This window comes from Xenopus tropicalis, chromosome 8 (assembly GCF_000004195.4).
Source record: "Xenopus tropicalis strain Nigerian chromosome 8, UCB_Xtro_10.0, whole genome shotgun sequence".
Taxonomy (NCBI): Eukaryota; Metazoa; Chordata; class Amphibia; order Anura; family Pipidae; genus Xenopus; species Xenopus tropicalis.
In genome coordinates this window covers 126636053-126663699 of record NC_030684.2, presented here as the reverse complement: position 1 = coordinate 126663699, position 27647 = coordinate 126636053, and the positions used below count along the sequence as shown (strand labels likewise).

Below are 27647 nucleotides of genomic sequence, written 5' to 3'. Positions count from 1 at the left end.
ATATGTCTATGTCTGGTACAGTTTTGTTACTGTCAATCAGCTGACTGACTCTCTTGTCTTGTCTCTCCAGCAGGGCTCCTCTATCCATGCACTTTGTATGAAAGTACCCTCACAATAACCAATGATTTCTCTGCATCCATTGACACCATTACTCACCATTTTCCTTTAGGGCGGTGGCACACAGCACAATGCCAAAAAGTTCATTGACCAGGCTTGTTGTAGACTTGTGGACAAGGAGCCAAAATGCTTGGCATTAAGCATCCCATTCATATAAATGGCAACAGTGGGTGAATTTTAAGCCTTTGCCTTTTAAAAATGCAGTCATCTGTGTTTCTCAGTGAGAACTGCCTGGCAAGAAGGTAGCACCATGCTTTCAGGCAATTGCAGCTCAAGTGAGTGGGGGGACAATATGTGTTGCAGCTGCCCGTAGAGCTGTAAAACACCTGGGCAATATTACATTACATTACATTAACATTTATTTATAAAGCGCCAACATATTCCGCAGCGCTGTACAATAATATTAAGAATTGTCCCATGTGCCATTGCCTTTGACATTGCTTTTTCCAGTCCCACCTCCCCCTTGCTCATTGTTGGTGTTCCTCTGTAAGGCGCACTGCTGGTCCAGCCCGCTCCCCTACCTTGGTTGCCGCCTGCTCTCATTCCCTCTTTGCTCAAGCTGGCTTCTGGTTGTCTCAGCTCCTGCTCAGACCCTTGTTTTTGTGTGTTTTTTTATTTGACTTCTGCCTGTTTCCCTGACTACGATACTCGCTGCCTTCTTTAACCTTAGCCTGAATTAACCATGTTTTGTCTCATCCTTGCCTGTACTTCACATTTTGGTAATCTTAAACCGCGAAGTTAGTAGCTTCTCAGCCAGTACTGCAACAGAAAGTCCAGGGCCCCAAATGGGCGTTGGGGGTATCCCCTTCCTACTGAAGAGGCAAACTTCTCTCAGTGTTCCAACTTCCTGGTTCCTATCTAACTAGAACCTTACATCTTCAAGGCTCAGTCTTAGGTCCCCTTTGCTCACTCTGCATCACATCTCTAAGATGTCGTTTGGATTCCAATACCATCTTTTGACTATTTCCAACTCCCTTTGGCTCATGACTCTTTCCTCCTAACCTTCAAACACCCCTAAAGAGCCATGGTTTGATGCACCCTGGGTTATCAGAAGTCAGCATACCATATGGAATCATCAGAAATTACCTTTTGTATTGTAAACTCTTTAATCCCTCTAGTCTCATTCTGTAAACTTTGTTTCTTAATCAACCCCCTAAAATTATTGCAAAGTGCTGTGAAACTTGCTGGTACTGTATACATGTATGATGGTTTGATGATGTTGAAGAGCCTCACTAGTGCTATAAGCATTGTTACAAGAAGAACTTGGCTCTTTCTGTTTGGTCATGGGTCTTAGGAAACTGAGGACATGGTAAATTCTAAAAATGTAAAGTAAAGAAAGGATTAGAAAAGAAAACTACAATGCCCAGAAAACTCTCCAGCTCCTGCTCTACAACATTGATTCTTTCCTGATATCTAACCCAAAATAACCCAAGTCAATGTAAAAAAGATAAAGCTCTATGTTATGTGATCAAATCTTTTCCTCTGCCCAAGGCAGTATGGACCTGCCAAGGGCATTTTCTTATTAACCATAAACCAGTACAAGTGGACATTTTTTTTGAAGGCTTCAAATTAGCACAAGTAAAAGTCTCCTGTCTGTGCAGTCAGTGTTGCTTATTGGTCTTCCCACATGGAATTGGGGATGTCCTTGTAGGGGTCCATTATGAGCCTCGCACAGCGGACGATCATCATGGCAAGAAACACACAGAGGAGCAGGAAGAGGGCGATAGCGAATCCCTTATCCACATCCACAAGGGGCAGCAAGGTGGGGTCATCCATACAGAGGTTCTTTTGTCTCTCTTCATCTGCATGAAAGGGCCAGGACCTAGAATACATAGCAGCACCCATTAGCTGTAGAATATGACCAGGCTCAACACATGGATTCCCTATTTACAATATATAGTACGCATATTACTGTATTGGTTTTGGAAAAACAAAGGTCCCTAGAAAATAACTGCCCTGTTTTATTTTATGAACAGACATTCTGTAAACGATTCCTTATACTATAGGCATCTTTTTGATTCAGGGCCAGAAGTAGGGGCAGGCAGTATACGCAGAATGTATTTCCTGCTACTCGTTGCATTTCCCGGCCCACCTTACCAGCTCGCAATGTAAATGACGTTTGGGGGTCCAGAATTGGGAAATGCTGAAGGAGCCTAGTTTGGGGACTGTTTACTGGGCCTCTATAGGCTGCACCTACAGTTACAACACTGGTCTTGCCCTAAACAAATAACAATAGCCCCTATTACATTCTTTATGACTGTAGGGCTGTAGGTATCAATATAAGAGATACTGTATGTAGTCTTGTGGGACTTATGGCAGGAACTACTATCCAGTTTAAAAGATTTAGGGTTTAAATGCAGCAGTCACTTTGCTGTAGCATGTAGATTAAAAAAGGTGAAGTTCACCTTTAAATAAACTTTATGTTGTAAGTGGGTCTTGTGCTATAGTTCTTGTTTAGTTATTCCTATTTTTCTATGGTTTTCAATGTATTAGTCTTCCTATTCAGTCTCTTTCTGTCCTGCCACTGGTAATGCTATCTAGCTGATGGGGTCATTAACCCTGGTAACCAAAAGAGAGTGGCTGTGAGTCTTCAATTTTATGCTTATTTCTATTTCTATGACATGTATAAATGTTCAGGCCATCAACTGTTCATCTTCAATGCTGGCAACTTTATTGCAGCCTGGTTGCTAGGGTAATTACAACTAGGAAGCAGATACCTGATAAAAGGAGACTGACGTTTGGGTGATTTTATAATTTAGGGACAGATCAAGGAAGAGAAACAAAGCCTTGATGCGTGCAAGCCCATAGCAATAGTTTGCATGCAAAACTGAGCATACATTGACACTATTCACAACTGGTACTGGAAACTCTAGAACTACTGCCAGTCTGGATATGGCAGTAATATAGTGGCCCGCGGGGTTAATAGTTACAGAACTAGGGGTAGACCCCCCCACCATTGTGCTTTAGACAGGTGCCACTTCTGCCTACCTCTAGATCCTGACTTGTGCCAGGTGAATAGGAGATTAATGCCATTATTAATGCCACACTCTGGAAACAAAAAGATGCTACCTTGCATCTGCTCTGCTTTGGTGCATGACACACAAGTTGCAAATACGCTGGAATTCTCAGGAAACATGCAGCATTGTGGGTTAAAACATGGTGGTTTGCAATTTTTACAATGCACCGTATTCATAAATGAGGCTTAGAATTTCCACTGCCTTGACTTTGATTTTCTGAGCCGCTCTGATGTGAAGTAATTATTGGCACCCCTAGTAACACTGCACACGTTACCCACAGAGACAACTCAATTACAATAAAAACCCATTCTGTTTAACACACATTTCAGGTGAGTATCGGGCACGCATTCCCACACATGCCTATCACAATTAACAGACTGCCTGTTATGCCGCTTTTATAACACCATATCCTATGAGATAAGGGCCTAATAAATGGCAATAAAATCAATGCCATCAGAAGCATGGATAAAGCATCAGGCTGTCACAAATAGCTAGCCTAATGATGGCAGTGAGATAAGTATTCTAGATATGTGCCACTATCTCAAGGCAGAGAGACTGCAAGATCAATTAGAAATCAGGTTTTTAGTCCACGTGCCCCCATTAGATCACCGGGGCATAACCAGTTACAAAGGATAAAATGATGTGTGTCGATACCCTCCCCACATAGCTAATCCCTCTGTCTTGTGCCTGTCACACTACCCAATGGCACCTTTTCCTCCTTTCCTATCAGATTTGTAAATCTAATCCAGTTATATTTTAACTTGTGCACCCAATTTCAAGCAGGAATTGCGTGTCGGACTGCTGATTCAGTCAGTCCCAAATGAGAACATTATACAGCTGGCAAATGGTTGGCCAGGATTTGATTGATGTCGTGCCATTATTATATCTGATGCCCGGCTCTTTATTATGGCTCCCCGCTGTTCTACATGCCTGAGTCAGCCTCGGCAGCGTGCTGTTGTGCTGTCTTCAGAGAGTGGGATTTGGCTCAGCCTCTGACCTCTCCTTTTATATCTCATAGCTGAAAACCAGGTGAAGTGGAACATAATCCACATAATCCAACAAAACTGCCCCTCCGGGCGGGTAAATCACAAGGTCAAACTAGAGAGGTCATATTTTTTCTTTACCTTTTAAATGAAGTCAGACTTGGTGGTAATGTTGTTTTATTTTACATAAGCAGTCATACTAAATATATTTATTGTTTCTATATTGATATTTCCTGTAAGGGAAAGTGTTCCCAGAAGAATTTGTGTTAGGAGAAAGCAATTGACCAATTTTTTTTATGCATCACCTTTTCATGGGATCAGGCTGCTCTGAGGAAAACTAGTAAACACACTTTCACATACAAACTGACTTAGTGGAGAAGGAAATGTTAAATCACTGGGCTGAGGTTGCCAATTTGTTAATAGCCTCTGGGAAGGGACGGTGGCTGTGGGATAGCAGGTATAGTAGGGAGAGATGGTGCCTATAGTAGCAGTGGGGGGATAATAGCCTCTGGGAAGGGACTGGGGCTGTGGGATAGCAGGTATAGTAGGGAGAGATGGTGCCTATAGTAGCAGTGGGGGGATAATAGCCTCTGGGAAGGGACTGGGGCTGTGGGATAGCAGGTATAGTAGGGAGAGATGGTGCCTATAGTAGCAGTGGGGGGATAATAGCCTCTGGGAAGGGACTGGGGCTGTGGGATAGCAGGTATAGTAGGGAGAGATGGTGCCTATAGTAGCAGTGGGGGGATAATAGCCTCTGGGAAGGGACTGGGGCTGTGGGATAGCAGGTATAGTAGGGAGAGATGGTGCCTATAGTAGCAAAGGGGGGATAATAGCCTCTGGGAAGGGACTGGGGCTGTGGGATAGCAGGTATAGTAGGGAGAGATAGTGCCTATAGTAGCAGTGGGATAATAGCCTCTGGGAAGGGACTGGGGCTGTGGGATAGCAGGTATAGTAGGGAGAGATGGTGCCTATAGTAGCAATGGGGGGATAATAGCCTCTGGGAAGGGACTGTGGCTGTGGGATAGCAGGTATAGTAGGGAGAGATGGTGCCTATAGTAGCAGTGGGATAATAGCCTCTGGGAAGGGACTGGGGCTGTGGGATAGCAGGTATAGTAGGGAGAGATGGTGCCTATAGTAGCAATGGGGGGATAATAGCCTCTGGGAAGGGACTGTGGCTGTGGGATAGCAGGTATAGTAGGGAGAGATGGTGCCTATAGTAGCAGTGGGGGGATAATAGCCTCTGGGAAGGGACTGGGGCTGTGGAATAGCAGGTATAGTAGGGAGAGATGGTGCCTATAGTAGCAGTGGGGGATAATAGCCTCTGGGAAGGGACTGTGGCTGTGGGATAGCAGGTATAGTAGGGAGAGATGGTGCCTATAGTAACAGTGGGGGGATAATAGCCTCTGGGAAGGGACTGGGGCTGTGGGATAGCAGGTATAGTAGGGAGAGATAGTGCCTATAGTAGCAGTGGGATAATAGCCTCTGGGAAGGGACTGGGGCTGTGGGATAGCAGGTATAGTAGGGAGAGATGGTGCCTATAGTAGCAATGGGGGGATAATAGCCTCTGGGAAGGGACTGTGGCTGTGGGATAGCAGGTATAGTAGGGAGAGATGGTGCCTATAGTAGCAGTGGGATAATAGCCTCTGGGAAGGGACTGGGGCTGTGGGATAGCAGGTATAGTAGGGAGAGATGGTGCCTATAGTAGCAGAGGGGGGATAATAGCCTCTGGGAAGGGACTGGGGCTGTGGGGTAGCAGGTATAGTAGGGAGAGATGGTGCCTATAGTAGCAGTGGGGGGATAATAGCCTCTGGGAAGGGACTGGGGCTGTGGGATAGCAGGTATAGTAGGGAGAGATGGTGCCTATAGTAGCAGTGGGGGGATAATAGCCTCTGGGAAGGGACTGGGGCTGTGGATAGCAGGTATAGTAGGGAGAGATGGTGCCTATAGTAGCAGTGGGGGGATAATAGCCTCTGGGAAGGGACTGTGGCTGTGGGATAGCAGGTATAGTAGGGAGAGATGGTGCCTATAGTAGCAGTGGGGGGATAATAGCCTCTGGGAAGGGACTGGGGCTGTGGAATAGCAGGTATAGTAGGGAGAGATGGTGCCTATAGTAGCAGTGGGGGGATAATAGCCTCTGGGAAGGGACTGGGGCTGTGGGATAGCAGGTATAGTAGGGAGAGATGGTGCATATAGTAGCAGTGGGGGGATAATAGCCTCTGGGAAGGGACTGGGGCTGTGGGATAGCAGGTATATTAGGGAGAGATGGTGCCTATAGTAGCAGTGAAGAGCTGGAATATAATACTTTTTGCCTTCAGATTTAGCTTACAGTTACCAAACAGGTGGAATTACTTGTTTCTTACGGACGGATATCAACTGCAGGGCAACTCTGCTTTCCATGTATTCATTTCTGTAATTAGCTCTTGGTAGAAAAATGAAGGCAGCCGGCAAATGAATAACCTTCCTTGGCATTGCATTTGAGAGCTGATCTTCTAAATGACCTTCACGGTTCATGAAAGAGCAGAATCCCATTACAAAACACCATCCCTTTTTTCCAGTGAGTTTGTCAACCTTATTCATTGTCAACCTTATCTCTTCCCCGGCTGCTGTGCTCTGAGGAGGAGATCTGATGTAACAGATTATCCAGGAAAATGAAATATACTTTGAACGGGAAGAGATCTGACCAGCATCAAAGGCAGCAGAACCAAGAAATAAAAGCCAGCCAAATAAAATTATAACAAAAGTCTGATAAGGGGAGTTTAAGAAATGGGACAGCATATTGTCACTGTGATTCCATTCAGTGGTCACCAGTGGAATGAGGCCATGCGTGTGTAAGGCCAGTTCTGCAGTATTTTCCTGCATAGCCTGTGGGCTGACTGGTCGGATACTGTTAAAGTGATATATGGCCAACTTTACCAACCCATTACATTTATCAACCCGCAGCATAGTGTGGCCATCCAGATCCAATAAGGCCACTCTGGGTGAGAGCAGTGAAAGTCCTCCATACTTTTGGGAACTACAAACAGTGCATTGCCTATAATGCCCCCCCAAGCCAATCCTTTTGGGAGTTCCTCACACAGGCAGGCAGCACCCCAGCCCCTCTGGGAGTTCCTCACACATACAGGCAGCACCCCAGCCCCTCTGGGAGTTCCTCACACAGACAGGCAGCACCCCCAGCCCCTCTGGGAGTTCCTCACACAGGCAGGCAGCACCCCAGCCCCTCTGGGAGTTCCTCACACAGACAGGCAGCACCCACAGCCCCTCTGGGAGTTCCTCACACAGTCAGGCAGCACCCCCAGCCCCTCTGGGAGTTCCTGACACAGTCTGGCAACCTTCCTGCCCTGTGCCCTGCTCTGAGAGACCTTTCTCTGTGACTCCTGGCACTTCTCTGGGAGACTCATCACTTGGTTACCACTCCCTCTGCTCCTTGCAGTGGCAGGCAGCACCCCAGCTCCTCTGGGCGTTCCTCACACAGTCCGGCAACCTTCCTGCCCTGTGACCTGCTCTGAGAGACCTTTCTCTGTGACTCCTGGCACTTCTCTGAGTGACTCCTCATTTGGTTACCGCTCCCTCTGCTCCTTGCAGTGGCAGGCAGCACCCCCAGCCCCTCTGGGAGTTCCTCACACAGTCAGGCAGCACCCCAGCCCCTCTGGGAGTTCCTCACACAGTCAGGCAGAACCCCCAGCCCCTCTGGGAGTTCCTCACACAGTCAGGGAGCACCCCAGCCCCTCTGGGAGTTCCTCACACAGTCAGGGAGCACCCCAGCCCCTCTGGGAGTTCCTCACACAGACAGGCAGCACCCCCAGCCCCTCTGGGAGTTCCTCACACAGTCTGGCAGCTTTCCTGCCCTGTGCCCTGCTCTGAGAGGGAACCCCTCTGAGTCCCCAACCTTAATCATCAGTCACCTATCACCCATAACCTACTGTGTAATCCCACAGCTCTTTAATATGCTGCTCACCTGCAGCCTAATCGGGCAGCTACTTACAGCTGGCCAAATCAAAATGCTAAACTGGAGTATGGAATAGAGGACCTATCCTATTAACCCTCCATTTACTCCAGGACTCACCTATCCGGCTTTTGCTAATCCGCTTGCCTGAATACAGCATTAGCTGTTGCTAAACCAGGCCTTTTCCCTGGTGCTACATGTATCCCACCTTTACAGTGTTCTTAATGCTTGTATCTCTCACAACCCATAGATTAGGCATAGTACAGTCACTGACAGCAAAAGGTGTGATGCTAGGATTCATCACTCAGTGACCATTTGGGGACATTGCTTTAACAAACCAGATTTATGACATTCAGGCCATATGAGGAACTGGGTTCAAAAAAGTTATTCAAAGTAAAAATTATTAGCAAATACAGTTGCTGACCTTGGACCTCAATGCCAGGGCCAGTGCTTGAAAAATAAAGCCCAATCAGCCCAGGGTACACACCTAGCAGCACCACCATCTTTAGCCACTTCTCAATTACCCCTTTGGCTGTCTGGGTCCCAGTGAATGTGCAATATAGTAAAATATATGTTTACTATATTGCCTATTCATGTGATCCCAAGCAGCCAGAGATTGTGATTCCTGGAGGGGGTACCTGACAAATAGGCTCCCCCCATTGATTTTCACTTGAGACTTTTTTTTTTTTTTTAAATCATCCAGATGTCAACCATAGGACCTGATTTCCCAGAGATGACGATCCCTGGAGGTATTGCCCAAAATAGTGCATTTAGTTAAAAAACAAAGAACGTTATTGCTAAGAAAAGGGGTCATGGCGATGACATACAGATTATTTTTATAACTGTATCCCTTCAAAATATTTTGAGCCCATGCGCAGAACTGTCATTAAAAGGTTAAAAATTGTTTCCGCCGCTTAAAGAGTTTAAGGCAAATTATTGGCTGCCCTGATCAATTTTCCAATAACGCTTATTATTCATTACAGGACATGCAGCCGTAGCTTTCTCGGCCAGCACAGGCAACCTTGGGGGGCTCGGCAGCTGACGATTAAGATCGAATTGTGAGATAATACACTTATGTCGTTATGGCTAATATACCATGACATAATAAAATCCAATCGCGCCATGCAGATGACCCGCATAATTAAAATTCTGGTATCCAATTATGAGAGAGGTAACTGTTTCTAATTAGTTCATGATAGAAGTATAAACATGCACGCTTGCACTGGGCTAGCTAATGGCAATATGCAATTTACACCCACTTATACTCTGTAACCTCATTTTGTTATTTAGAGAGGACTTGACTTCCAATTTGCATTTAGCAGTTTGGTTCTGTTCGTTAAATGAAACCCTGCTGTTTGGCGTAACATTTGCATCCTTTCCGAGGCTTTCTGTTTGCTAGCTTTAGAAGTAATGCCTGTGTGTGTGGCTATACAGGCTGGAGGGGGAATTCTGCAGAATTGAACACGTGCTTGTGTATATGTGTGTATGAATATGTGTATATGTATGTGTGTATGTGTGTGAATGAGAGAGAGATAGTCTAACTGCACACAATGTTACCGGATGGGTGGAAAGATTATTACCTGGGAGTCCTGTCATTGGTACTGGGATGCAGGCAGGCTAGTTTCCATGTACAGGGGGGGATGAAAGCGTCCGCTCTCTCCCCTGCAGTCTTCTCCCTTGTTGGTGGCAATGCAGCTTGCCTTGAGCGGGCGAATTCATGAATTGTTTAGCTGAGAATGCACCAGCGTTGGATTTCAAGGGACACGATCTTCTGTCCTGCAAATTAAATGAAGGGCAGACATACAACAGGGCTGTAAATCTGTCCGGTGGAAGCCTGCCTTCTAGTGTACCTTGCGCTGAAATGACTCCCTTCCACTCCTCTCAGCCAAGCATGTCACCGTTTTTAAAGGGGCACTGAAAATGCAAGTTGACAATATTCACAAAAAACAAATGTAAAGTTTACAGGGGGCATTATAATAAATTGTATGACACTGATTATACTCTTTCTCACTTGATTAGGGGAAGTATTTTCCCCTAAATGTACCAAGTGTATAATTATCAGTTCCTGTACGATTCTCAAATTATCCCGATTTCTATCTATGTACCATGGGTATTAGTTAGATAGCCCTTGACATGTTGGAAAATGTAAGCCTATTTTATTACAAAATTAAAGAAGTAATGGTTGAGTTTGTTTAAGAGGTAATAAGCTCTGTATAAACAACCCCTCCTCCTTCTGTTTTTTTTGTAGCTGTTTTGTCTACAGATACACATATGTCCATTATGCAGAGGGTTTATTTATGTACCGGTAATTCTAATTCTAATTAATGCTAATGCAGATTTTGTTCTCTGTGCCTTGCCTACTAGTGATCACAGGCTAATGACACTGTATGTCCTGTGTGTCATTAGACTCAAGGGACAGTGACATGTTCCAGGTTTCAACAGAAATTGTCACTATGTCAGTATGAAGCCCAATGTCGGTCATGTTTTCTAATGGAGATGCCAGGCTCCTCCTGCAAAAAATTCTTCAGGGGGGCCCAGCACGCACTTTAAGACTACAGCCCGGCCACCCACCTGTGCTCTTGCTTCCCTGGCTCCCAGCGAGTGGGAATCAGGCTATGGAGAAAGCAGATCCCAGTGGTCCAAGTATCCCCATGGGGTCTGCTTCTTCTATATTTATGCCACTGGGAGAGGCCCTCTCCCGCAGCTCACCGCTTACTAACTAATGTGATGCTCTCCAACATGGCTTGAAAAAGAGCAGCTTTGTGAGTGAAGGCACACTTGGGGGCAGGCCAATGTTCTTATAGGCGTCAATATGTAAACAGTGCTGACACATGTTACTGATAAGCTGGGGGGGGTTAGAGGAATGTTACCTCTGTTAGAAAAAACTAGAACCGTTAGGGTATATATAGACCTAGTGAGATATTACTGTTAAAATTGGAACGTGCCATTATCCCCTAAATTTCTCATGTTTAATGGGGTACTTTTTATTTCTAATTTACACTGTTACATAGCAAATAATTCACTCTACCATTTAAAATGTTATTCTTGAACCAACAAATGTATTTGTAGCTGTAATATTGGTGTGTAGGCGCCATCTCAGTGCATTGTGCCTGAGTCTGAGCTTTCAGCCAGCGCTACACATTAGAACTGCTTTCAGCTAACCTATTGTTTCTCCTACTCCCATGTAACTGGAGGAGTCCCAAGCCGGACTTGGATTTCTTACTATTGAGTGCTATTCTGATACCTACTGGGAGCTGCTATCTTGCTCCCTTCCCATTGTTCTGCTGATCGGCTGCTGGGGGGGGATATCACTCCAACTTGCAGCGCAGCAGTAAAGTGTGACTGAAGTTTATCAGAGCACAGGTCACATGGCTGTGGCATCCTGGGAAATGAAGAATATGGCTAGCCCCATGGGAAATTTTAAAATTAAATATTAAAAAATCTTTGTAGTTTTGAAAAACAGATTTCAATGCAGGATTCTGCTGGAGAAGCTCTACTAACTGATGGGTTTTAAAAAAAACATGTTTTCCCATGAAAGTATTCCTTTCAGTCAAGCAGTCATGTTGAACAAGGGGTTGTACTGGCCCTTTAAGGTAAGGCTTTCTGTGACCTTTAAATAAATAGAAAATCACTAGTCCGGTGATAGTAGTTACATCAGCAAAAGCAGAACACACCGTGTACAGTATGGGAATACAAGCTGAACAGAATAGAACATATGGTTTACTGAGGACCCAGAGTTTTTTCCTTTATAACTGTACCATCAGCCTCTGATCCTTCTGCCTGGCACAATAATAGCAATTATTTCTAACAGTACATAAACTTCAGTGCAGCCCCAAGCTGTCGCACACTCCTATATATATATATATATATATATATATATATATATATATATATATATATATATATATATATATATATATATATATATATATATATATATATATATATATATATATATATATATACAGGTATAGAACCCCTTATCCGGAAACCCATTATAGCCCGTTTTAAAACTGATTTCCTTTTTCTCTGAGATAATAAAACAGTACCTGTACTTGATCCCAACTAAGATATAATTACCCCTTATTGGGTGCAGAACAGCCCTATTGGGTTTATTTCATGGTTAAATGATTCCCTTTTCTCTGTAATAATAAAACAGTACCTGTAATTGATCCCAACTAAGATATGATTAATCCTTATTGGATGCTAAATAATCCTATTGGGTTTAATTAAAGTTTTATTGATTTTTTAGTAGACTTTAGGTATGAAGATCCAAATTACAGAAAGACACCTTATCCGGAATACCCTTGGTCCGAGCATTCTGGATAATGGGTCCTATACCTGTATATATATGTATATGAGCAATGTGTAAAGTGCATTTGCCATGTTTTTTTCCCACAATGCAGTGCCCCCCCCCATTTCCATGGTTATAGGAGGTGGTGACCAACTGCAGCCATCTTTGCAAAGATTATGTTGACTAACAGAGCAACAGAGCAATGCTATGGGATACGTTTATCTTAAAGCATTATGCAGTGTTTTTACCTTTACAGTGCATGGTTTTTATCAAGGTGGTGACTTACCTGCAGCCGCCATCTTGGCCCGTGTCACTTCTTGGATCAACATGAATAGTAGCCCAAGCATACACATCAGAAGACCCTGCTGTAGACCCTCACCACTAATAAAGCAAAACAGCTGTTTCAGAATCACCATGATAGGACTCTGAAGGTGGCTAAAATTTAGAAAAACCAAGCAATGGCTTTAGTTTTCCTTTAAGGCATAGTTCTCCAAATTAACTACATATAGTTCCTGTCCCAGGCATTCAAGAGAACATATCCCAAACCAATACATGTACTGTATATAAGAACCTGTTCTCCCTGCATGGTATTCAGACACTACAACGGTGCTGTGTGGTCTCCATGGACAAATCAAGATTAAGTGCTGTCAATATCAGCTCTTCTAAATCATCATTTTGTGCACTAGAGCAAATTAAGTGATTAGGTGGAAAATGAGAAGGGGTGGAGTGGGTCTAAAATGATAATATTATGGCTGCTGTACCTATGGTAAAATATTATAGCTCACTGGCATAATAAGCAGAACATGCAGATGTGGCCATACATGGGCAGATTTCAGCTGCCTTTAGACCAGTCCTTTAAACCAATTCGGTAGCTTATCTGCCCGTGTATGAGCACCCCAGACAGGCTTACCTGGGCAGCTTTGATTTTCTGTTGGATCAGGGACCACATCGGATCGTAGATGTGGTCCTTGGTCCAACGGCGCCTATGCCCACCACGGACAGGCTTACCAGGGCATCTTGGATTTTCTGTTGGATCAGGGACCACATCGGATCAAATATGTGGTCCTTGGTCCAAAGGTGCCTATGCCCACCACGAACAGGCTTACCAGGGCAGCTTGGATTTTCTGTTGGATTGGGGACTGCATCGGATCGTTGATGCGATCCTTGGTCCAACAGTGCCTGTGCCTATGCCTACCACGGACAGGTTTACCTGGGCAGCTTTGATTCTCTGTTGCATCGGGGTCTGCGTCGGATTGTTGATGTGGTCCTTGGTCCAACAGTGCCTATGCCCACCGCTAACAGGCTTACCTGGGCAGCTTTGATTTTCTGTTGGATTGGGGACAGCATCGGATTGTTGATGCAGTCCTTGGTCCAATGGCACCTATGCTGCAGGACCAAACGATTGAATTAGCCAGATATCACCCATCTTAGGTGGGCATATTGGGAGAAGATCTTACTGTGTATGGCCAACTTTAGCCTTTAAGTTACTGTCTAACAGAATATCTGTTCTTGACCTTTGTGTGTCTTGAGCATTTGGCACAGGTTGTGTTAATGTACAAGAATAAAGAATTGTTATCACTGTGGCATTGTGGGAATAGATAACATTTGAGAGATTTCGGCAAGCGGAAAAACGCTTGGCGAAAATTCAGCCCTACGCCTGCTACTTGTGCCTGCACCCGAATGAATGGAATACGCTCGGGTGCAGGCACATGTAGCCGATATACGCATGAAAACGCGAGAGAATGCAAAGTCTCGCGTTTTCATCAGCCTAAATAAACCAAAATACAATTGTTTAGGCAAAAATTAACTTAATTTCTGATGACGCTGACATGACATGAGATTAACTCAGACACAAGGGAAAGCTTTGCCCATGGAAGACATGCTGTGAATTAGAATCACCCGCACCTTTAAAGTAAAACTCCAGCTTCCAATCCAAAATTTGTTAAAGAGCCCCACAAAACACAGAAACCCCTAATATCCCTATCACTGTAATCTGTTCCTTCAAAACGTATAAATAAATACCATTTGTATATGCTGAAATCCAGCTGCAAAACAGTTCTTCTCTTTCTGCATCATTTGAAATCCTGGCAGGGGAGAAGGGACTAAAACATTGATGTTACAAATTGTAACAACTTCTCCACAGCTTACAGACAGCATGCAGGAACTACATAACCCACCATGCATTGCACTGTGATGTTCCTTTCCTTATTGACATCACATGTGCAGGGAATTGTGGGATTGGGAGGATGCAGGCTGAAGGCAGGCTGAGGACAGGCGACTACTGTTACATTTTATTTGATTCTCCCAGTAGTCAGCCAGATCAGCAGGGGAACAGGGAACTGTTCCAAACCATATTATTACATTAAAAATCATTAAAATGCAAAGTTGCTTGAAATTATGTTTACTTTTCAAAACGTTTAAGTTGTGTTTGGGTGAAGTTCCCCTTTAAGCTCTAGCACAAGCACTTCCAGGCTGTTCTATATATGTTTTCAGGTGAGAATCCCCTGGCCGGAGCAGTTGCTAGTGTTTCCAAGTGGTTCTCCTCGGGGACAATAGAGATCAATGCCAAGTGTTTTGTCCTCGCTTTTTGTCTTAAGATGACAGATGCAGCGGGCAAAATGCCCAAAATCGACCCATACGACGCTGCCCTTATAATTTGATTTTATAAAAAAGCGGGCTTATATAGCAAACATAAAATAAAAACCTAGCTAATTTGTTATTTAACATAGGACAGGCTGGGAAAATAACACTCCCAGAATGCACTTGGCTAGCTGACCAAAGAGTCAGTGCAACGTGGTGCATCCCTAACTATTCTACCTTAAACTTTTTCAAGAAAATAAATAGTCCCCTTACCCTTTCTCTTCTGTTATATCCAAAAAAAGACATAAATAGACACAATTTTAAAATGTTTTCTACCATAAAACTGGGATAAGGGTCCTTCGTCTTTTGGAGTAGGCAATGATCTCTTTCCAAACCCTAACACTAGAGTTCTGTATTAGGTTGGGTACCTGCAGTTACCCATGGAATACCCGCATAACAGTAAAGGTGGCCATACACGGGCTGATTGTAGATGCCGATATCGGTTCCTTAGACCGATTCGGCAGCTTATCAGTCTGTGTAGGGGGAGCAACGACGGGCCTGCCCGACCGACATGTGGCCTGAAATTGGCCAGATATTGATCGGCCAGGTTAAAAAATTTAGTTGGATCAACTGCGCCCATTACAGTCGTTATTATTTGATCGTTTGGCCCCAATTAGCCTAAATTCCCTTGATATCGCCCACCCGTAGGTGGGGATATCGGGAGAAGATCCGCTCGCTTGGCGAACTCGCAAGGCGAGCAGATCTTTACGTGTATGGCCACCTTAAGGTTAGAGGCAAAACGATCCCAATTCCCTAACCATGTGGGCAGTCCACAGGGTGGGCTTATAGCGAGGTCTGAGGTTCAGGGATGGGTTGTAGGTCAGCGGGTCCGAGTTGGGCACAGGTCTGCCTATACGGACCTGCACAGGACTCTAACACACATATTAAATGCATTAATCATTCAGTGAAGTGAGTCCCATTCTATTTAACAAGGATGCTTAAGGTGTAATTTATTACAATGCATTCCTATAGAAGCTTTATAAATGTGCGTTGGGGCAAACGCTGCAGGTAAAGAGCCCACAGTCAACATGTTGACCATTATAACCTTGCAATAAATTGTCTCTCAGTAATAGTTGACCCCTCTCATTTAAATCAACTGGAAGAGATCAACATTGATTCCACATAAAAAATGTCAGAAACTTGGTAAATGGCTCATCCACAATCAATGCGCTGTCACCCATCCATTGCTTGGTAAAGCTTAGCAGCCATTCACTATAGCCTGGGTTACTACAGGGCAGTGTTTATGGGGGGCTACATACATAGTCACCTCATGAGAGCAATCATGGCTGCTCCCACTCTTGAGTTAGCATGGGACACACCATACTCCTATGGTTAAAGGGGAACTCCACCCAAGCACAACTTTTTGAAATGTATACATAATTTCAAGCGACTTTGCAATATACTTCAATTAAAAAAATATGCGGCCTTTTCATGATTTTTAATGTAATAATATGGTTTGGAACAGTTCCCTAAGCCCCGCCCCCTGTTCCCCTGCTGATCCGGCACAAATAAAATGTAACAGTAGTCGACTGTCCTCAGCCTGCCTTCAGCCTGCATCCTCCCAATCCCACAATTCCCTGCACATGTGATGGCAATAACAAAAGGAACATCACACTGCAATGCATTATGGGTTTTGTAGTTCCTGCATGCTGTCTGTACGATGCAAAGTTGTTACAATTTGTAACATCAATGTTTTAGTCCCTTCTCCCCTGCCAGGATTTTTAAATGATGCAGAAAGAGAAGAACTGTTTTGCAGCTGGATTTCAGCATATAAAAATGTTATTTATTTATACTTTTTGAAGAAACAGATTACAGTGATAGGTAGTAAGGGTTTCTGTGTTGTGTGGGACTTTTTAACACATGTTGGTTTAGAAGCTAGAGTTCCCCTAAGTACCTGAGTAATGTACAGTAGAAGAGTACTTATTTCATGGATGGAGGCAGTAGACATTAGCCTTTCACTAGCATTTATCTGCAGTGAGAATCAATCATTAGTGCAATGGCTGGAGGCCTGATGTCAGGTGACCGGTAAGTGGTGATGCGAGTGTGCCATTATTCACTGTATTAGAAAGGGACTGTAGATAAAGGTAAATTGAATTTGACTGCTGGAGTCGTTATCAGCGGCGGCGGCAATGATACATATCCATTTGTGAAATGAATAGCATATCGAGCTGCAAGGGTAGCGAACAGAAAGAATTTTCTGAGGTATATTTATTAATGATCGGTTATTTTACTGCTTATTAAGAGAGAAAACTCAGAACGGCTCTTTATTTACTTCCTTAGTACCTAATTTGCAGTAACAAGGAAAATAATTTTTACCGATTTGCTTTGCATGGGGAAGGGGTCTAGGGATGCCTGGTTACACTTTTGTGTCAGAGCCACTTCCAGAAATATAAGATATGAAATGAATAGCTCAATGTCACACAAAGAAACTTACATGGGAATGGAACCCATCCCTCAACGCCTCTTTCTAAGGCAAAAGGTCATAAAGACAGAGACATAGGGTAAGCTCACAATGAGCTGATGCAGGAATAGTTGCTTTAGGCCAGGGAGCCCAGAACTTTTTTTTTACCTGTGAGCTATGCTTCAATGTAAAAAGAGTTGGGGGAGCAACAAACATACAAAAGTTCATGGGGGTGCCAAATATGAGCCGTTATTGGCTATTTTGTGTTCCTTATATGAACTGAAGGCTACAGAAGTCTCTGTACACCAGGTTTTATGCAACCAAAACTTGCCTCCAAGCCAGAAATTAAAAAATAAGCATCTATTTTGAGGCCACTGGGAGCAATATCCAAGGGATTGGGGAGCAACCAGTTGCCCCCGAGCCACTGGTTGGGGATCACTGCATTAGGCACCATAGACAAAAAGACATATAAACTTACAATCACAAGGACATAATTGGGACCCTGGCATTCAGGTCTCAGCCTATTTCAAAGACAAAAAAATAAGTCATCTAGCTCAAGGTAGATAGAAACCATGCATGGCTGTTACAGACACTTCTGAATTGGGATGCACTGAATCCAGGGATTCGGACAACAATCTGCCTTTTTCAGCAGGATTTGGATTCGGACAAATCCAAGCTCCTGGCCGAACAGAATCCAAATCCTTAAAGTCATGTGACTTTTTGTCACATAGACATGGAAGTTGAAAATTTTCGCCACGCGCACACGGTTCTCTTTAACCCTTCCTTATACTCATTTGCATATTTGGATTCGGTTCGGTATTTGGCCAAATCTTTTACAAAAATAGTTGATTTGTTTCATCCCTACTTCTGAATATATGGGGCATATACTGCTAAGGTCAAGGTCACAGACTGCACATTAAATAGAAATAGAAAACATGATTGAATGGATCGGCCACTGTCAGAAACAAAGGGGCATTAACTGATTAGCTCAAGCTCACACAGGAACAAGAACGAGGGTTCAATATCTCAGCCTCTTGACCAGCTAAAGGTTACTGATGCAGAGATGGTACTCATGCTTTAGTGTCTCAGCCATTTCAAGGGACAGCTAAATTACTAGCTCAAGGTCCCAGATGCTGACCAAAGACTGGTCTTTTTAGAAGGTTCTGGAGGTGCCAGGATAACAGCACAAAGGCACAATCAGTGGATACAAATACCACTTAGTGGTTCCTCACTTCTAGGGACACCAGTGACTAGCTCAAGGACACAAAGAGCTGATTTTGCAATGAAACACTGAATTCATGATCTTGGCCACTTCCAGAGATAGCAAATACCCGGTACCTTAAAGTCACATCAAGGAACACAGGAATAGGACCCAGACTTAAACATTCAAGAACAAAGGAGCTTGACATGACTAGCTGAAGGGCACAACAAGTTGAGGAGTGTACTTTTCATTGTCTTGGCAATGTCAAGAGATAACATGACATATAGGGTCATCTATGAATGCAGCTGCTCAAAGGTTGAGGAACCCTTGAGATGGTGGCAATAATTCCAGGTTTCCCACAGTGAATTGTGGCGCAGTAGACATGGGGAAAAAAATCACACTGTAATAATGTGCTAGTGCTGGAAATTATACAGCCCACAACACACCTGATTTCTAAAGGTGCTCCATTGCATTCGTTTTCACATATCAGATGCGATAGGTGCAGGTGCAAATTATTGAGTGCTCTCAATTACACTAGAAATGTGGGGAAAAAATGCTACATTATAATTCATGCCAAACTGCACTTTGCACATTGCGCTGCAGTCATAAATGTATGTAAGTGATTTCATCAAGTTCCAGCAATGGAACACAGGCCAGGGTCTTAAGGTGGCCATAAATAAGTCCTTTAGCTATCTGGATAAAAATTGGTCAGGTGTCGATTGATCAGGTTTGATATTCTTGTTGGATCGGACACAACATCGGCTCATTGATAAGGTCCTCGTACCCGTACCCATCATTGTAATTTGCAGGGTCGGACTGGGATGTGGAGGGCCCACCGGGGCCCGCGCCCATAGCGTACCCCCCATGAGGGCCCCCCCAACCCCCCTTGCAGGGCCCCCCACCCGACGACCTTCCCGAGCGTGTAAACATAACGCGTCGGAGCAGGAGCATTCGGGCAGGGGGAGCGCCGCAAGGGTCGGGTCTGGGCCGCCGGGGCCCACCGGGATTTTTCCCGGTGTCCCAGCGGCCCAGTCCGACCCTGGTAATTTGATTGTTTGGCCCTAGGTGGGCATATCAGGATAAGATCTGCTCGTTTGGTTTTGGTGAGTGGATCTTAACATGTATGACCGCCTTTTTAGACACATGGATGTCACAAGGAGCCAACACAGAAGATGAACCCTCGTTTCTAGGTCTCTTATTATACAAAAAAAGCTTAATAAAATGAATACATTTCTGGGTTCTTTATAACGCCATTACTCTTCATAACATGTTTAGTATCCTTATTGCTCTTTACCTGCTTATAATATTTCCTAAAAGGAATTCCTAGATATTCCCTGCGGGAGACACTACAATAGAAGAGATTAGTAGAGAACGTTCAGTCAACCTTGACGGCAGGATTGATCACCAGAAAGCAGATCAGAGCTAGAGGATTATCGTAAGGGGAAACTAGAGCTCATACTGTAAGCTGCTTCATCGGGTGACATTCATATAAATTTTATTAGACAACAGCACGCAGGCTGCCAGCATTTGCTGTTACTAATGGCCTCGCCGAACAACAATGTGTTTGTTCATTTATTTTTTAAAAAAACAAAAGGCAGGGTATTTGTCCCATTCAATACACTTAGGCTGGCTTATGAGAGTTTTAGAAGGCCAGTTTTGCATCCCTACATAGAATATGGTGCAGTGCTAATTAGCACCTTGGAGCACCCTGGCAACTCTGTGCCCCATAGCTACCACCAGGGTTGGACTGGGGTGTGCAGGGCCCAGTGGGGCTGCCCTACCGTGGCCCCCACACTCTCCCAGGAGCAACCCCCACCCAACCCACTTCCTCCGAACATTATACTTATGTTTGGCATGATTGGGGGAGGGAAATCAGTGGGGGGGGGGGAGCACTGGCGGGGATAGGAGCTAGGTCTGTGGGACCCAGGACCAAGGGAGCCCTGTATTTAACCACATCTGAGTACCTATTAGGCTTCTGTTATGCAGGCCCGGATTTGTGGCGAGGCCACAAAGGCCCGGGCCTAGGGCGGCACAATTTTAGGGGGGGGGGGCTTCTCCCCACTGCTCCGTATGGTAGTATAAATGGCCGCTCCGGCGCTGCTGTTATGCAGGCTTTAGTGCTGAATTCAAATATTTATGGGGAATTAAATAGCGTGCAAACGAAAGGCAAAATGATCGGGCAACCATGTGGCATCCACCTGTGCACACTGTATGTAAATGGATGCAAATTTTGCATTAGCAGTGATATCCTGCCTGCCATACAATGCATTATGGGTAAATAACACCACAAATCATGCCACCTTTTCCCTACTGCACATTGCTCAAGTACAAAATCAAACATTATATTTTATCATGATGATCATGTCCTTTAAGCTTAAACTCCACCCAGTTTTTTTTTTCATTATTCTATGTAACTTTTCAGTATAAATACATTAAAACAGTTCAGTGTTTTAACAGTTCAAGGGGAACTCAACCCAAACACAACTTAAGCTTTTTGAAAAGGAAACATAATTTCAAGCAACTTTGCAATATACATCAATTAAAAAATAAGCAGCCTTTTCATGATTTTTATTGTGATAATATGGTTTGGAACAGTTCCCTAAGCCCCGCCCCCTGTTCCCCTGCTGATCCGGCTGACTACTTTGAGACTCAAATAAAATGTAACAGTAGTCGCCTGTCCTCAGCCTGCCTTCAGCCTGCATCCTCCCAATCCCACAATTCCCTGCACATGTGATGTCAATAAGGAAAGGAACATCGCAGTGCAATGCATTGTGGGTTATGTAGTTCCTAAATGCTGTCTGTAAGCTGTGGAGAAGTTGTTACAATTTGTAACATAAATGTCTTAGTCCCTCCTCCCCTGCCAGGATTTCAATTGATGCAGAAAGAGAAGAACTGTTTTACAGATGGATTTTAGCATCTAAAAATGGTATGTAACCCCTATTTGGCTGTATTAGTCAATATGTCCATCTAGGATAGAGCACAGGGTACATGTGACTCTGTTTCACAGGATGGGCCTTTGCAATATGGAAGGTGCTACATGGAGGGTGTTGTAAAACTACACCTCCCACTGCCGTGTATATGTGTAAAGAGCAAGAATTAAACAGGTGGACACCAGAAGCTCTTGCTGATGAACTAAATAACAGGCACAAAACGTAAAGAGGCAGGGTTCAGTGAATATACTCACAGACCATGAGGATTTATAGCAAGGCAGATTGTACAGATAATATAGTAAACCAGTTGGGCACCACTGTGAAAGGTCTAGGGAAAGTATGTCACCCTTATTGGACTGGATCCCAAATGACCGATGATGGTTCAGAGATTTACACTGACCTGCAACCTGTATCTAAACCGTGGTCCCTACAATAAGGCAACAGTGCCTGTAAAGGAGCCTCTATAAACCCTATGGCTCCTACAGGTATTTATTCATATTTTTTGAGAGAAGAGAGTACAGTTATAAGTATATTAGGGGTTTCTGTGTTGTGTGGTGCTTTAACCAATTTTGGTTTGAAAGCTGGAGTTCCCCTTTAAAGTTTATAAGAGGTAATTTTTACAACCCCAGACACAAGCACTATATTCCTAAGGCTGATGCCACACGTGGCGTAGGGCTGATTTTTTCGGCAAGCCGAAAAATGCCGATATACGCATAAAAACGCGAGACTTTGCATTCTCTCGCGTTTTCATGCGTATATTGGCTACATGTGCCTGCACCCGAGCGTATTCCATTCATTCGGGTGCAGGCACAAGTAGCAGGCGTATGGCTGAATTTGAATTTGAAAAAATCAGCCCAACGCCACGTGTGGCATCAGCCTAAGGGTCCCAAAAGCATAGCCCTTAGTCATCATTAAAGAGTGCTTGCACCTGGGGTCCAATTCAGAGCTAGGTGCACAATGCAGAGTCATGGGATGGGAGGAGGTAGCCTATGTACCCCTTCCTGACACTCATAAATAAAGCAGGCAGCATGGTATTTATGGGGCACGTGCAGGTTTACAGCTATTCAAAAAAGTTTAGGGTAATGTGAAAAGTGTAAAAAAAACATGGTGATTTGTGCAAATTTTTTGTACTTTGCGCGCTGCCCTGCACATAGTTAATGGCCCGTGCTGAGATTCTTTCCCTGCTTATAAACAGAGGAACAAATTGTATTTTTTTATTTATTTTTGTCTAAACTAAATGGAATCATAAAAAGAAGAAAGCGCTGCTTGGCAAGCTAGAAGGTACTTGGCAAGGCACTTGGAATTTACCTATTCCCTAGATATAGCTTTTCTTGGACATTGTATTTATCTGTTTGGCATTTTTATTGGAATGTAATCTTGTAATCTAAATAGGAGTTCTATAGAGCTTTATCACACCAGAACAGGCTGCAAGCAATTAAAAGGGAATGTTTATTTTGTATAAAGAAGGAAATGAGAATTTAGTGCAAATTTCCAATAAACATTCATTAAACGTTTCATGTCATTGCATTTGAAAGCGTGTTTGTCTATCACTTTCTGCTCTCTGGTTTTGACTTTGTATATAAGGCAGCCAAAGTTACATCTACTCTTTTCTCCTTTTGGTTTTTATTAACTGCACTTCTGGTTCCGACTTCTGAAACAATGTAATAGAAGCCAGGTAATTAACATACCTTGGGGAGAACTGACATCTGCAACATCCTCTTTCATTTTTTGCTGTCTTCTTCCAGTGCTGTAAAGCTCGATAGAACCCTTATATAGATGAAAAATGCCAAACAGATAAATACGACGTCCAAGAAAAGCTGTATCTAGGGAACTGGCAAAGTGCCTTGCCAAGAACCTTGTAGCACGCCAAGCAGTACTTTCTCCTTCTTATTATCCATTCAGACAAAATATCAAATATGTGCTTCCTTTTGTAAGCAAGCTTTTAGGGAAAGAAACTGTGATCACAAAAACAAGTGCAGTTGTGCTGGAATGGATACAAATTGTGCGTGTATTCATGCCATTCATTAAGGGTACTTGGGTCCAAACACTCTTCTTATGCTGTACTTCCTTACAAGCTATGTGCCAACCAAAGTTGGACTGGTTTCCCTGGGGCCCATCGGGTACCCATAGGGTTGCCACAGCTTCTGCCCGGGAACTCCAGGCAGGGAGGCGGGGATATGACACAGCGATCAGCAATTGCCCAATCACCATGTCAATCATAGAGAATCCTGCCCGGTTTTCTAAATTGTTATAGGATCATACAGTAGGATATATGGAGACCCTCTAAACAAGGATGTCGTTAACGTGACGATGCAGTCCTCGACTATTGGGATTTTTAAACTTACCAAACAAGTATCTGGCTAATTTTTGGCCATATATTGGTCATGGAGGACAGTCAGTGGGCTTTATAAAGGGGCCAATAATCTTTGGACTTTGGATGGGAGGTAGGGTTCGCAACAGTTTTAAACAGGACAATCTGGTTTTCACATGGTCTGGGTTTCAGTGTCCTGGGCAAAACTTAGTTCCCGAAAGTCCCAAAATTGAGTCAATACCCAGGTGCAACTACATTATCCCTCTTGTGCTGACGTTAATGTCTACCCCTAAACATCATTGCCCTACCCCTAAATGTTGCAACTCTGCCCCTGACATTATTTGTCTTGCACCCATGAAAACAATACCCTGATTAGAAGTCATTGAAAGGTGGCAACCGTAATGGGAGGAGCTTATGTATGGCCAGCTTTACAGTGGCACAGTGATCTACACATGGGAATACATGGGCCACTGCTCTGACAAAGTTGGCAGCCTACAGGCTCATGTATAGGGGCTAAAACATTGGATTTCAGATCTTTTCTGCCACCATTACAGAAAATGAGCACAACAGTATAAAAATATTCTAAATAATAGATAGTAATGGCATTTGATCCATAAATCATAGCTGCGCTGTGCATCCAGACAGTGTTTAGCCATTCTGACTCTTGCCCACATATACTGGTATAGCTCTCAGCTAAATGTTGATACCGTACAGGGGAGCAAGAGGGGCGGCGTGAACTTGGCCGCCTCAGGCAGCCAGGACCCCAGAGGCAGTGCTGCTATCCCCCTCCTATTGTGCTTCTGGAAGGGACCGTTAGGACATGCCCACCCCCCATTTGAAACATGGACAGGGACCTGAGAGGATCCATAGGGAGCTCCCATAAAGGTCATTTTTACAGATAGTATTAATTTTTAGCCAAAAGTGGAACCACCACCATATTTTTTTTCAGAATTGCCTCTACAAGATTAGAGGTGCCGCGTATGCCATCCCACCAGCGATTTACATTCTCGCCGGTGGGATGGTATATCGGGGAGATTAGTTGCCCGCGACTCCCCGTGTGCTACAGCCCTTAAGAAGAATCTCAAAGTTCTATGTGAGTATATAGGCACCATTCATTCTTAGAACTGTAGAAACACATATGTTAGATATTGATATGTGTATATTGCAGAAAGCAACATCAAACACAGCAGAGAACCACTTAATAAACCACACTTCACTGCGGTTTCATTATGTGTCTGCTCTTTCTGCTGCATTTTATTAACATCAATCTTATTTAAGCCAATAACTTTTATTGAATGGATCAGAATTTCCTATAATCCCTGCACAAAGCATATATGTTGCTACTGATAAAATTTTAATAAAATAATATATGATGGATATTCATTGATTATATAAGAAATAATGTACCCCCTACTGTAAATGAAAAGGATATTAGAAGTAGCTGAGGGGTTCTGTGCCCATATAAAGGCACAAGGCTGCAGGCCGAGTTATACAGGGAACTCTGAGTATCACTCATGTATTATAAGGGATAATGTTCTCCCTACTGTAACCTATAAGGATATTAGAAGTCACTGAGGGGTTCTGTGACCATATAAAGGCACAAGGCTGCAGGCTGAGTTATACAGGGAACTCTGAGTATCACTCATGTATTATATAAGGGATAATGTACCCCCTACTGTAAATGATAAGGATATTAGAAGTCACTGAGGGGTTCTGTGCCCATATAAAGGCACAAGGCTGCAGGCTGAGTTATACAGGGAACTCTGAGTATCACTCATGTATTATATAAGGGATAATGTACCCCCTACTGTAAATGATAAGGATATTAGAAGTCACTGAGGGGTTCTGTGCCCATATAAAGGCACAAGGCTGCAGGCTGAGTTATACAGGGAACTCTGAGTATCACTCATGTATTATAAGGGATAATGTACCCGCTACTGTAAATGATAAGGATATTAGAAGTCACTGAGGGGGTTCTGTGACCATATAAAGGCACAAGGCTGCAGGCTGAGTTATACAGGGAACTCTGAGTATCAATCGTGTATTATGAGGGATAATGTACCCCCTACTGTAAATGATAAGGATATTAGCAGTCACTGAGGGGTTCTGTGACCATATAAAGGCACAAGGCTGCAGGCTGAGTTATACAGGGAACTCTGAGTATCACTCATGTATTATATAAGGGATAATGTACCCCCTACTGTAAATGATAAGGATATTAGAAGTCACTGAGGGGTTCTGTGACCATATAAAGGCACAAGGCTGCAGGCTGAGTTATACAGGGAACTCTGAGTATCACTCATGTATTATAAGGGATAATGTACCCCCTACTGTAAATGATAAGGATATTAGAAGTCACTGAGGGGTTCTGTGCCCATATAAAGGCACAAGGCTGCAGGCTGAGTTATACAGGGAACTCTGAGTATTACTCTTGTATTATAAGGGGTAATGTTCCCCCTACTGTAAATGATAAGGATATTAGAAGTCAATGAGGGGTTCTGTGACCATATAAAGGCACAAGGGTGGAGTTATACAGTTATACAGGGAACTCAGTGCTCAAAAGGATTTCCTACATGAGATTTGTAATTAAATGATTTACCTGTTCATTTTGCATCCAGAAATGGGATTGAATACTATTGTCTTCTAAGGGTATTTAACTCAAAACACAAAGAAGGACAGTGCCACATGGGGACAGGCATTCAGCATAAAAGTCTTGGAAAGTCTTGGCTCCAGGAGCATAGAGGCAAATTCTCAGCCTGCTTTTATCCACAGAGAATCTGCCCCGTGTGGCATTGGCCTCTAAACAGACTATTACCTGTATATTTATATGCTATGTTGGGACTCATAGGGTTAACACTCCCTATGGTCTTAGCCAGGGGTGGCCAAAACGTTGATTTGTTTTACACAGCTTACTAAATATGCCCCTAATTGTTATGCAGGTGGTGTTCCATTGAGCCTGGGACCCAACTAGGCCCAGAAGCCTGTGCCCAAGCCGAAGCCAATCCTACTAGTAATTCTAAGCCGGGGATCAGGGACCCCTTGAATGAGGTGAAGTTATTTGACTCTGTAATAGCAGCTCTAGGAGTGTGACTTAGCAAGAGCAGCTGTGTGCTCCAACAAACGAGAATTTAGTGGGTTTAGTACACCCAAGGCTCTACTGCCTTATTGTAGGGACAGCAGTCCAGACATAGGATTCAGGCTGTTTCTAAACCCTGGACCAGAGTTGGCTGTAGGGAACCGGGCCAGTTAAGGTTGACACCCTTGGGACTCCTGTCTATTATCACTTATCTATCTCCACCATGGTGCTACACTACTCTGCTTATATTGCAACAGTATCTGATCTTGTACAACTATACCTTAAAACTGTATTAACCCTGCATATGCTGTGCATTCCATCAATAAACTAAGTTCTAGTTTAATGCAAAACAACCTCTGGTGTCCATAATATATACACCTTTGGCAGTGGTGGAGAATTGCAGTTCAGCAACATCTCATAAGCGCATTTCTCCGTGCTCATACCCACTAGCTGGACATTGGCAAATACTAGCCAAAATAGGGTTACATCTCTATTACCAGAATCAGCAGCATCTTCACCATGAGACAATAAAAAAAACCTTTCCTTGTGCGTATATGCTGCCAGTGCCCCATGTGTTCGTAGGAATTTGGTATTCTGATGTTAATGGGGACTAAGTGATTTGGGAAAACCTTGAGTGGAAATCCCAGCCAGCAGTGTGGGGGTTAGTGCTGGATATTAGGTATACTACCGGGCACAAACGTACAGCGCTGCATAACCTTGTGGCGCTTTACAAA

At 43.8% G+C, this 27647-nt stretch overlaps 1 protein-coding gene across 1 annotated transcript; it reads right to left on the bottom strand.

Moving 5' to 3' along the window:
* On the bottom strand, positions 1-10138 carry ctxnd1 (cortexin domain containing 1). Its single transcript, XM_031891375.1, has 2 exons — positions 9641-10138; positions 1-1939 (listed from the first exon to the last, which is right to left on the bottom strand). Exon 2 carries the CDS (start codon positions 1891-1893, stop codon positions 1729-1731), a length of 165 nt encoding a protein of 54 aa, XP_031747235.1. The 5' UTR covers positions 1894-1939; positions 9641-10138; the 3' UTR covers positions 1-1728.
* Between the last annotated feature and the right edge of the window lie 17509 nt (positions 10139-27647).